General features: G+C 48.2%; 1 protein-coding gene across 2 annotated transcripts in view; it reads right to left on the reverse strand.

The window, feature by feature from the left end:
* Window positions 1-20: 20 nt before the first annotated feature.
* The window catches only part of SLC9A7 (solute carrier family 9 member A7), a 134999-nt gene continuing 122090 nt past the window's right edge, over window positions 21-12929 (reverse strand). For both annotated transcript variants that reach the window (XM_045473006.1, XM_045473007.1), the window contains 2 exons: window positions 9534-9639; window positions 21-5933 (listed from right to left, as the gene is read on the reverse strand). In XM_045473006.1, coding sequence (XP_045328962.1) covers window positions 5682-5933; window positions 9534-9639 — 358 coding nt within the window. In that variant the 3' untranslated portion in view covers window positions 21-5681. The remainder of the gene's footprint in view (window positions 5934-9533; window positions 9640-12929) is intronic.

Consider the following 12929-nt stretch of genomic DNA (forward strand, 5'->3'; position numbering starts at 1 on the left):
AGTTTTGTAAAAAAAAAAAAAAAAAAAAAAAAAAAAAAAAGCTTTGAGAAAAACGTGTTAACTACCGGTCAAAGGCCAGAAGACGTGTGGCTAGATTTACAATACCAATCTAAACATATACACAAAGGCAAACGTTAAGTAAAATGCTAGGGAAAGTTAGCACTTTGGGGGCCTAACCTCGGTTTTCCTTATTGCACATAAAGGTTGCTGACAACTCCAAGTCCTCACCTTTTCACAGTTAAACATACTTTTATTTCATGGAACATGTTTATTTATATAACATACTATACTGTTAATTTTATAAAACCACCGGTTTGCTACTGATGAATGGAAACAGAAGATAACATTCTCCCCAGTTACATTATGGAAGTGCTTTATAAAAAGTGCCCCCACCCCCACCCCCGGACAGTCCTGTCGTCCCATGGTAAATCCATCCCATTCTATTTTTAAAAATTGCTTTGCAGCTATTAAATGAATCTTGGTGGCCTTCCCATTCGATCATTTTATTGGACACAGTGAAACTTCCCAAGTAAAAACATGAAAAGACAACCTAGGAGGAGGTGATCCTGAAGTCACAGGCTTTGAAGCAGTGATTTCAGTGCTGAATTCCGAATCCATAGACTTCTCACCCATACGACTGGAAATCATTCCTCTGCTTCCCCGAAGCCCACAGCTGGAATCATCGCAACAGAAGTCCACCCCCAAATGTCCAAGCCATCGGACGGTCACCCAGTAGCACGGGGGTCTCAAATTTTCAGTGCTTTAGACAGCAGATGCGGAGTTCCTCCAATGTACGTACACGCCCAGTCGTTTTCCACTGACCCTGGCAACTGGCAATTCCGTGTAACCTGTTTTAAAAGGCGGCCATCCGGAAGAGAAGACGGCCCCTGCCGGGTGCTCTGATGTGCATTTCGGGGCTTTTCAAAATGCGCCAGAAAAGTGGCTGCCTGTGTGCTCCATGTGGGCCATGGTTATAACCCTGCTTACAAAAATAAAACTAACATCAAAAGCTTTGGTTTTGCTTTTCACGATTGCTGCTAGCACTGGGTGACAAGACGTGTTAGTATATATATATATATAAAAAAAAAGCTCTCCTTATGAAAATCGAAAGAGGGAAAAGGTGTTGATTTCTAGGTGTGGTTTTGAAAAAGATTGTCAAAGAGAAGAGCCCTACTTGCTTTTCCTAGTGAGAGACTAGCAGAGCTTTCTAGAGTATGTCTCTGCGTATTGTCCTTATTGGGTTTTAGAAAGGGGAAGGTCTCTTCAGCTACTATGAAAGCACATTCAGATTAGAAAGCTTGTTTCTAACTCTTGGCCACTAGGTTCCTTCGACTGACTGTGTCGGAGCGCACAGCACCGGACATGGGCGGGGCCAGAGTTTCACTTAAAAACCAACGTAAGAGATCAGAAGTCAGCGATACCACTTTCATAGCATGTGACAGACTCGCTCCTACACGAACTCATCTTCAGAATCAATATCAAGAGGCAGGCGTGAAACGTGAAACGCGTCAAGTTCCCCATTTTTCCAAAGTGGAACGGGAAGTCACATGCTTATTGGATCAGCAAGCTGACCTTCCAGAAGCCCTCGTTCCAGATTCCATCTTACAACAGATGGCACGGTCGGCTTTGTGATGTGCCTCTTAGGATTCACAGTGGGGACCAAGCTAGGTGTCTGAGAGGATGATCCCCCCCCCCACATTGGCCCCGCCACCAGTCTCCCCTAAGGGCATCAGCGGTGTTTCTACCTTTAGAAATCATCCTGTTCGTATTGAATATCTGACATGGTGACATTAACTGCCCCTGTGGACAAAGAAAGGGGGAGGGAGAGATGACTGGGGGTGGGAGGATGTCATGAAACAGCCCTCTACTTTGGAAGGAGATCACCCTAGACTGAAATGTACATGGACAGCTCAGCTAACGCTTTTCACGTTTTCCAGAGAGACTTCATTTGTCAACCAAACCACAGAGGGCATTTTCGGGGCCGGAGAACACAGCCTGAAAGCTCCTTGCAGTCTGCTTGATGAGACATTTGATGTCGCAGTGTGGTTTTCGGCTGCAAGGCGTCAGTGCTGTTTGGCCGCCCCAGGGAGTACCCTGGATGGGCAGAGACCGTGTAGTTACGTACGCGCTCTTCCTAGATTGGCTTCCTAGGAGGAAACGCAGCCTCGTTTAAAGTCCAAATTGCCCTCCGGGGGAGACAAAGTTCGGGTCGCCTTGTAGTGCTCGAAAAGAGTATTAAAAGGGACAGCTGGGCTTCATGCCTCCCCTCTGGCAATGCCGGTGCCTTGTGAGCATGAGCGCGAAGGGGTCACAAGCTTCCACTAACCGCAGGCCCAACCTCTACCCTGAGGTCTCCAGCGTGGATGCAGGCAAGTGGGGGGGGGGGGGCAAGCTGAGTGTGGCCAGAAAGAAAGCTGACTTGGCCGCAAAGGGGACCCAGTTTAGTCACACGTTGAGTGGAACAGCCAGCTTCTCCAAAACCTTCCACCTGACAGTTGGCTGCTCGGTTAAGACCAAACCCCTTTTCTTTCCACAAGCAAGGGCAAAGAGGACAGGTGTTGCATCCCACCCCCCCGCCCGAATACATCCCCTCACATCACCCTTCTCTCCCTTTCACGCACTAAGGTTCTCAAATGTGACGCTGTCAGTTGTACTTTAGGGAGAAAGTTCTGGAGTTCTGCCAAGAGTGTCTACACGAAACTCTTTGACGGCCGTCAAGGCTGGGTTACTGGTCAACCCTCACGGTGGTCCTCATAACTTGCAACTAAAGAAAACTTAATTTGCTAGGCCATCCTTTAAGGTTCCAAATAGGGTCCACTGCAAGGTCTAGGCTACAAGGCTCGCAACTCTGGTTGTGCATTAGAATCCCAGAAGATCCAAAACAAAGCACGGAAGCCAGGCCCCACTCCAAGCCTCCCGAATATGAATCTCTGAGGATAGGGCCCTTGCACTGATACTTAAAAAAAAAAAAAAACTAGCCAGGTAATCCTAATGGGCAGCCATGGTTGAGAACTTGTGTGCTAGAATTATCCAGCTCTGCTGAACTGTCATCCCCCCGCCCCCAACCTGGAACAAATACGTTTATAAGATGTTAAACGTGTTAAAAAGATGTGAAATTGGATGCACTCAGCCATTTCAACCTGATTTAGGCCAGGCTGGCTGCAGATAGTTGGCCTTGCCTTAGATGGTTTCTGGGCTTCGTGGCACGCACTTTCCCCCACTCAGCATAGGCATAGTACTTCTAGAAACACGGAAGCGTTTCAATGAATGGACTCATTTCCCAGGACCTCTAGTAAGGTCAGGATTATTCCCCACATCTTGCAAACAAAAATTAGAACCATAGGTCAGTGACTTACTCCTATCCACTGAATAAAAAAATCCAACCAAGTAACTAAAACCCTAGCAAAATTTTGGTCTTGGCAAATCTCCACTTGCTTATATTTAAGTAGGTCCAAATAAAAGGTTTGCAGTCAAGACTACAAGACCCTTTTGGGGAAAACACAACAGTCTGTGGATCGACGTAGGCCTCGGATGGAGAACTCTGGTTATTTTTCCTCCTTGATTTCTTATTAAGTTGCTGAAAGCTTCCTGGAAAACCATTAATGACAACATAGCCTTGACGTTAATTAAGACGGGGGGGGGGGTCCCTAAACAGCCAGGGTGGCTATTTTCATGACTCATATCAGGGTTTTTCCGGTAGTTTCTTTTCTCCAAAATTAAACAAGTAAGCGACATAAGAGATAAACAAGGCTTTATAAAGACCCAACCAAAGAGCCGGCCAGCCTATCCATCTCTGCAAATACCCAACACACACACAAGCCTCACCTTTATAGGCTTGACTGGTCATTACTGAGAGAACTCCGCCGAATAAAACTTGTGCCGGTTCTGGGCGCAGGCACATAAAAAATGCACGTCTCCAGCCTGGCAAGCTGCTCTCTGCACTCTGACACAACACCCACGACACAATGACCTCCCATCCAGGGGCTCTCTAAAAAAGCAGTTTCTCTGGCTGTGGCTCGTAGGTCTTCTTAAGTCCTTCACTAGCCTAGGTAATTCTGAGCCTCATGGGGTTAGATATGTGGTTTAGCTTGTTTTTCAAGCTTACAAATCCCACGGGTGCCCCTGATAAAGTGAAAATGGACTTTAGGGTAGACAGAAAGGAAAGGGGGGGGGGGAATAAAAAGCATCTAATTATATTATATCGAACCATATGAAACTGCCATTTGTTTTTTTCTTTTTAATGGTTCAGTATCGGCAATTTCATATGGCTCAACCTAGTAATAATTTTTGCCTGGTTTACACAAACTATCACAAACTATGTTGTCTCCACAATAAGAAAAATGCCCACATTTTATGAAAGCATTTTTTTTTTTGAAGAAATCGGGTTTTCAAATAACCTAAATTTCAAACCACGCTCACGCATTCAGCTGGTGCAAGCCTCCCCGGATACCAAGAGGACGACCCTTCTTTACATGGCACTCAAGTGTCAAGACATCCGGAGACTTAACCTTACAGTAGACAGAACGTTCCACCGGACTGAATAATGCTTAATTTTCTAGGGACTTGCCTCTAATTTCTCACGTGGCCGCTGAAATCTCATGCATTCGTTGGCTCAAGGTTTGGAATTCTACTCGGGTCTTTAGAACAGTATCCTGTATTTCGTTTTTGCAGTTAATTTTGTTCGCAGTGTGATTCCCACCCCCGCCCCCCAATACTAGCCTACTGCCTCCTAGGCTTCTTTTTGCTTTCTCGTCCCCAGATAAAAGCATCCCAACCAATTTTGGTGTTGTTCCTAAACCCACAGTAGGTATCTCGGCCCTCGGAATCATTTGCCAGGCAGTCAGCTTGTACGGTGGCCCTGAAGAATTGACTGATTTTTCGTCATCAGTTTCTAACCAGTTTCTGCTGTTCCCAGATTAATGTGAAAAACCCAACAGTGTAACAGGATTTTTGCCTTTGGTTTTGCTTTTGGTAGCTTCTTCTGGATGGAGGCTTCCAGAGAAGGAATTCTAATTCTTTCCCCATGTCGAAATGTTCACGGATAGGTTTCCATTCTTCAGTCTAGAGGAAACCCGGGTTGCAAAAAGAGTCCAGAAGCCTGACGTGAGGTCGCAGTCCCAGTCCCGCAGCCCTCGGTGCCAGAAGCGCCTGCGGCAATTGCTTCTTCGTGAGTTCCGTCCCATTTACCATTTACTTCCCGTCATCCTTGAAGGTCCGGTCTCAGCTGCCTTCCTTCTCGATCGTTCTTCTAGCCTGCTCTCCTCCACCTTGCTATTCCTGCAGCCAGCCAGGCTTGCACTGCTGTGTACGGATCTGAAGCCTCTCCTGGGGGGACTCCAACCCCCCCCACCCGCCCCACACCTTGTTCAGATACTGCAGGTGAATGAGTTAGACCATTAAAGCATGCTATTTGTTTGTTTGTTTGTTTAACTCTGAACAGCACACTACTATGTAAAAAAGTGGGAATAGGTCTGCATCTGTCTTGATTTAGAGACACTTTAGCCCCACCATCTTGGGTTAAATTGTAAAGGTTATTAAGATAGCTTCAGACCCCAATAAAACAGAAGCATCAGTCAGTGCCCCGCCTCAAACAACCCTGGGGCTTGCAGCCGTCCTCACCCTGCCGGTGGGCCGCCCCCGCCCCTCATCGCTGCAGGCTCTGGGGTGGGGGGAGGGGGGAGTCACGCATTGTCCTCCAGGGGGAACACTAGGCGCGTGCCCCGGCTCGAAACCGGCTGGTCTCCCATCCCCAGGGCTCGGTCCAGCACCTCCTCGGAGCTGCTCTTGGTTCTCCGACTGCCCTCGAGGCTCGTGGAGGCCGTGTGGGAGCCTGAGGAGCCGTTTGCAGTCACTGTGCTGTCCCCGTAGGTCAAGGTGAGGTCGCCCTCGGTCAGGATGAAGTCGGAGTCTTCCTCTCTCAGCGGCTCTTGGTTCTGAAAAGTGCAACGAACGACAACGACAAATGGGAGACCGGCATCTTCCGAGGGCTGGAGCCAACCCCCGACCTCAGCTCCTCATCTGAAAACCCGGGCCCGTGAAACTTGCCTGCCCAGAGCCTCTGGTGTGCATGAAGGTTGCAAACTGTAGCGTGCTATTCAAGGCAAGGTGCTGCTGCCGGAAACCAAGCCTTTGAACCCCAGGAAGCAGTTCTGATTTCAAATGCCTGACAGCTGAGGTTAGTGACACGAGGGGAGAAAGGGAGGCCAGCTGGGGCTTTCAGGTTCCCAGCCCACAAGGGAAGGCAGGGCAAGGTCACTGGGTGAACTTACAGATAGGTTTCAGGGCCCCCCTTCCCTGGGCAGGAGGCCCCATAAACCACCCTGAACCCACCTGATTTACATCTGAGCCGCTCTTTGTCCCAGTGAGCGATTGAGGGAAGGGGTCAAAGCATAATTACGATATCCTTCCTGTCCCCACAGAAAACCCCCCTGATGGGAAATATCCTGTCCGCACAGAAAACCCCCCTGATGGGAAGCCCGGCGGCACAGATGCGGCGGGGCATCCAGAAGGAGGGTCTGTTTTCTCAAACAATCTGTTCTATGCCTGCCAGGAAGGTCAGGGAAGGGCTCACTTGATCCTTACCCCTCCCTGCCTGTGAAGGGCGGGAACACTCCTGTCACAGAGAAGAAAGCCTGGGCTAAGACAACCTCGGAAATGTGCCCGAGGTTTGCCCAGCTGGTGGGAAGCAGAGTTAGGATTTATGCTGGTCGGACCCAGGTAAAGGATGTGAAAAAAGTCACCCCATCGGGAGGAGGATGGACAAAAGCCGCAGTGAGAGTAAAAAAAAAACCAGGCAAGGCGGAGCAAGGCAGGCGTTCGTTCTAGCCAGAGTGGCAGCCTCCGCAAATGACCACACCGTGGGGGAGAGCTCAGGAAGCAGCCCGGGGTCAGACACAAACCTTTCACCCTCTAATGGGTTTAACCAGCAAAACAAGGGGCGGTTCGCTCCCCTGCCGTCCCCACTGCACACAGGGTCAAACGCTGCGAGCGCCTCTCTTGAATGGCAAACACGGTTTCAAAATGCGCCGGCACACCGCTCTTGCTCTCCTATCTGCCATCTGTTCTTCAAAAGGCACCTGCATCCTCTACGTGGCAGGGTGTCCTCGGGGCAGGACGCGGGAACCTGCCTCCCTGACAGCCTCCTGCTCCCTCCTCCCCTGTCCGCACCAGTCACGCTGCTGCCCAAGGCCACGGGCAGATTCTCCCCCAACCATGCCTGAATTCCCATCTAGGTGAGAAACCGGCACAGCACGTGACCGCATCCTCTTGGCACCCTTCCTCGAGATGCTTAAGTCACAGGAGGTGCCAGAGGAGTACCTATTCAATGCCCTGGCCTAGGAAGGGCTTGTGGGTCTGCCTAGCTCCTTCTCCTGTCCCAGCCTGTCTGGGTGCACTCGCTGGTAACAAGCTCGAGCTTGTTTTCTGCATTGCTTCTAAGTGATGACGGCTGCTCCACGCTCCACAACATGACTCCACTTAGCCAGTGCTCTCCGGCTTTTTTGGATAGGCAAGCCCGCGCCTCCTCTCGCTTGCTGCCTCAAACCCTCGCGGAATGAGGCAGGGCGCACACGTGCAACTAAATAACGATCCTGCACTCAGGCAGAGCGTTCATTCCAAAACTCACTCCAAACTCCCCAGATTCCTACTCTCCACCAGTGTTGAGAAAGGCCTGAAATTCGATCTGTCCTGTGATAGTTTTCTTAACAACAAATGAGATCACGTTCCCTGGTTTAGCGTTAACCGTGTCTCCGTTCGCAGGCGGTGTCTGCAAATGGGGCCACGCCCTCTACAGCAGCGCAGAGAATGCCCCCAGACACCAGCCCCTGGGTGACCCTCGCTGACCCCTGGCAGGGGAAAGCAGGGCTGAAATTCACCGGCAGGAGGAAATGGGACTGGATGTTGACCCGTTCCATTACGAAACTCACAAGCCCGGACAAAGAGTACCCAAGGAAAGGTCATTCCGAAACAAGGACCTAGTAAAACCCAGTGGAGAGGGATTTCCAAGTCAGAGCCTCCAATTCTAGATGACAAGATCAACAAAAGTTTTGTTAAGCTGGAGGCTTGTAATAATTATGTAACGGGCTGTCCACTGAAGGCTGCTAGGAAAATGCTGTGGAATAACCTTGCAAACGCGCGTGTTGCAGGAACGTGGGCGTTTGAAATAACCAGAAGTCACACTTTCCTGAATGGAAGAACACGGTTTCCTAGGTGCATGCAAACAGTGAATAATGAACATCTTCAAGATCTCCCAAATAAACCGGAAGTCCAAACGCCCTCTAGGTGATGGGTGAGGTCAACAGTGCGTCAAACAGCCATGAGAGCCGCCCAGCCCAAGACCCTCACCAGGCTCAAAAGCCTGCAGGGAGCCCCTCCACTCTCTCACCTGTGGCTTCCTCAATTAATTTTTCAAAGACCCTTTGCTCCTCCTCTCTCAACAATAGCAACCCTCACCGTGTCTGGAGCAGACTGAGACCCGGGTAGGGACCCCAGCCCAAAGCAGCAGTGGCAGTATGGAGGGATTCTTGCTTATTGCCCAGCTACAGTGTCTATTTTCCCCTCCGTACCATCCGAACGCAACGGTTTCCAAGCCCGCTGCCCTGCCCCGTTACCTGATCAGGACCCTTCTCGCTCAGACCTGGGCTTTGCATTCTGCTTTCTCAACACTAACCAAGTAAATTGCAGGTTATTTACTAATACTCTGAAACCTGCATTAGGGTCACAGCTCTGTCAATTACCAATCCTGGGACCTTGGCAGTTTCTTCCTCTGTAAGATGGTAGTATCTGCCTATTTATGGTATGGCCGAGAGAGCCATTTGTGAGCTGGACAGCTCTACATAAATACAAGGAGTTCTTTTCTCCCGGGGTATAATGGTTAGGTAGGATGGTGGAGGAGAGAGAGGAAGAAGGGCCTTTCCCCTCTCCTCCAGTCCTTCTATGGAGGTAGGTTCTTGCTTTCTCCACAACCCCTCTGCCCAGCAACCCCCGTGAAGAGCTCACGAGTCAGCCCCAAAGCTCAGATGTCCACCGGTGTGGATATTCTTTTCGTACTGTGCTGAGTCTGAATCGGAAAACGGAAAGGACCTAACCATCTCAACATAAAGACACCATTTGCAAAAGGAATCTTCACGTTTGCTAAACACTTTGTGGTTCACCATATGTTTCCATACCTTAGCCTTTAATCTCACAGCCAAGCCCAGACGACGAGGCCCACTTTACAGACAAGAAAACTATGGCTGCTAAGAACACTTAAATGGCCTCAGGGCTTGGATTTGAATGTAGCTGTTCTGTTTCCAAAACCAGAATTCCTACACCATGGCTGCAGACACCACAGGGCCCCGCAGCCCAGGTACGAGGTTTCTCCATTACTGTGCAAAATACACAAACATAGGTTAACTTGGCCATTTCTAATCATCTTATTTAGAAAAGCAAAACTTGTGGGTTTGGAGGCTTGCGTGCAACACGTTTCCTCTTCCTGGGGAAGACAGTACCCTGGCTCCGTGATCAGGAACACAACCCTGACGTGCTGTACTTACGTCGTACACCTGGGGACTGGTCAGACACCGAGCGAGCAGGCCACACCAGGCGGGCAGCGTGGTGGTTAAGGGGGGGCCGGTGTGTGTGAGGATGGGCTTCAAGTAACTTTGAAAAGAGGATTAAGGAAAACGCCTGCAAAGAGAACACACACCCAACGAAACATGTTTAGAAATCCCAAAGAGTAGGGGCGCCTGAGTGGCTCAGTCGGTTAAGTGTCCAACTTCAGCTCAGGTCACGATCTCATGGTCTGTGAGTTCGAGCCCCGCGTCGGGCTCTGGGCTGACAGCTCAGAACCTGGAGCCTGCTTCGGCCCCAATGGCAACCACCAATCTGTTCGCTGTAATCTGTGAATCTGGGTTTTATTCTGTTTTGTTTTGGTTTTTAGACTCCACATGTAAGTGAAATCAAGTATCATGGAGCATTTGTCTTTGTCCGATTTATGTCACTTAGCAGGATAGCTTCAAGGTCAATCCATGTTGTCGCAAATGGCAAGATTTCATTCTTTTTAATGGCTGAGTAGTATTCCACTGCATGTGTGTGTATGTGTGTCTTCCTATTTATTTATTCTTTATTTATTTTTTCTTCCTATTTATTGATGTATAAACTTTAGTCAGAGGTTTTTAACCCCCTCCTGTGAAAGACGGTACATTTAATTCATTTATACTCCAGCTTTTCTTTAAAAAAAAATTTTTTTTATGTGTATTTATTTTTGAGACAGAGAGAAACAGAGCATGAGGAGCACGGGGAGGGGCAGAGAGCGAGGAAGACACAGAATCCCAAGCAGGCTCCAGGCTCTGAACTGTCAGCACACAGCCCGATGCGGAGCTTGAACTCACGAACCGTGAGATCATGACCTGAGCTGAAGTTGGACGCTTAACCGACTGAGCCACCCAGGCGCCCCTATACTCTGGCTTTTCCATTTTTTTCCTGGTTTTTATTATAGTTAATTTTATACTATAGACACGTAACATTTGCATTCTATTCTATAAGTCAGAAGTAAATCTTCTGTGCTTTGTCTACGGATTGAGTCTAAATGTTAAAAGCCAGTAACTAGCATTGGTAATATTATTTAACGAATACTATTCGCTAGTAACCCAGCAGAGTGGTTAGAACACTATTAAAGGAAATGTGATACAATGTCATTTAAACTTTGTTCCTGAGAAGAGAACATGAGCTAAATACAGGCTCTTCTTTGAATTTCCTTTTGATCTTGTACATTTCTTGTGGGTTATAACAAATCATTTCTTCTTCAATGTTGTCTCCTTAGCTGGGTCTGATTTTGATTTTGTTTGATCCTTGTGTTGGTGGTGGTTTTTTCCCCCCTTCTACTAGAGTCTGCACAGCGCCAAACTTTTGTGAATTCTTGGGTGTCTGAAAGCCACCTGTCTTTTTTTCTAGGCTCAGCGTTTTTTCTTTTCATCCGAGAACTCTGGCAATGCTAGATGGTATTCTAACATTCAAGTTTGCTGATGCCACATTGGGTTCTTCTCTTTATTTTTATTTAATTAATTAATTTTAATGCTTATTTTTGAGAGAGAGAGAAAGAGAGAGAGACAGACAGACAAAGTGTGAGTGGGAAAGGGGCAGCGAGAGAGGAAGACACAGAAGCCGAAGCAGGCTCCAGGTTCTGAACTGTTAGCACGGAACCCGATGTGGGGCTTGGACCCACAAACTGTGACATCATGACCTGAACCGAAGTTGGATGCTTAACTGACTGAGCCGCTCAGGTGCCCCTGGTTCGTTCTCTTTAGAGGATGCCAGTTTTTCTCTTTGGAAGCCTTGAAGAGCCCCGCTTTTCCTCCTTAGTTTTGGAATGTTCTTTCATTCTTTCTTTGCTTCTTTTTTTCCTCCACGGTCTCTATCTTCTCCTTTCATATTCTGTTCAAGGACTGTGGACCTTCTGGCTCTAACCTCCCTGTCTTGCAACCCTTTCTTGCACATCTCTGACTTTGTGCTTGAACTCTTACAGATTCTCTTCCTCAACTTCATCTTCCAGATCAACAGTTTGGTCTCCACCATGTAGTTAAACTATCCATTACATTTTGGGGTTCATTTCAGAATTTTAATTTCTAAGAGCTTCTTCTCATCTGAGTGCTTTTTCTTTTTAATTTTTTTAATGTTTGTTTATTTTTGAGAGCGAGCGAGCGAGTGGGAGGGGCAAAGAGAGAGAGAGAGGAAGACACAGAATCTGAAGCAGCCTCCAGGCTCTGAGCTGTCAGCACAGAGCCCAATGCGGGGCTCGAACCCATGAACCACGAGATCATGACCTGAGCAGAAGTCAGACGCTTAACCTACTGAGCCACTCAGGTGCCCTGAGTGCTTTTCCTAATAACCCGTTCTTACATCGTGACTGGAAAAGCCTCTCAACTCCAAGGCTTTTATTAGAACAATTAAGAAAAATAGGGGTGCCTGGGTGGCTCAGTTGGTTAAGTGTCTGGCTCTTGATTTGGGCTCAGATCATGATCTCACGGTTGGTGGGTTCAAGCCCTGCTTCGGGCTCTGCACTGACAGCTCGGAGCCTGCTTGGGATTCTCTCTCTGCCCCTTCCCTGCTTGTGTTCTCTCTCTCTCAAAAATAAATAAACAAACATTAAAAAAATTTAAAAAAGAAAAATTTAAAAATAAATATCTGGTAGGGTGCCTGGCTGGCTCAGTCGGTAGGGCATGCAACTCTTGATCTCAGGGTCATGAGTTTGAGCCCTGCATTGGGTATAGAGTTTACTTAGTGAAAAAATATACGTATGTAAGTACACACACACACACACACACACACACGCACACACGCTTGGAATTAATTCCTTTGGCATGCCCCCCTCCCATGTCTTTACTCAGTTTCTCAGTTCATCAAGCAGGTGCGGAAGTCTACCACTCCAAAGTTGGATGGTGGGGAGGTTACTCTAGGGAGAAAAATCTTTGGTGGCCTCAAGATCTGTTTCTCTACCAATCCCTCCCCAGGCAGTAGCTCTCCTTTCTTTAGAGAGCTATGGCCCGAGGAGAAAATTAACAGCTATCAGCCGATCTGCTGACACAGAAAGTACTGGTTGCAGTCGTCACTAAACAACATTCTTTAATAAATCAGCTAGACAAACTGGCTCAAGACTCGAAGACAGATGGAGTCGGAGCAGAGAAAACTACAGCTTTGGTCTTGCAAGCAGTCACGAATATCTCTTCTGTGATTTCCAGGAGCCCCGGGACAGCTGTATGTGCGCACTGAGCCTCTCATCTTACATCGGAAGGCCATCGATTCCATTTTCAGGCTTGTTCCGGGAAGGAGGTACCACGCTTCCTCTTGCCGGCTTGTGGGGATCATTCCCGCCCAGCTGGATCCTCTTCTGTTGTAGCCAAAGCCAAGTCTTCTCATTTAATCATCTCTGGAGCTTTAGAATGAATCGTGGG

The sequence above is a fragment of the Leopardus geoffroyi genome, chromosome X, assembly GCF_018350155.1.
Source record: "Leopardus geoffroyi isolate Oge1 chromosome X, O.geoffroyi_Oge1_pat1.0, whole genome shotgun sequence".
NCBI classification, from domain to species: domain Eukaryota; kingdom Metazoa; phylum Chordata; class Mammalia; order Carnivora; family Felidae; genus Leopardus; species Leopardus geoffroyi.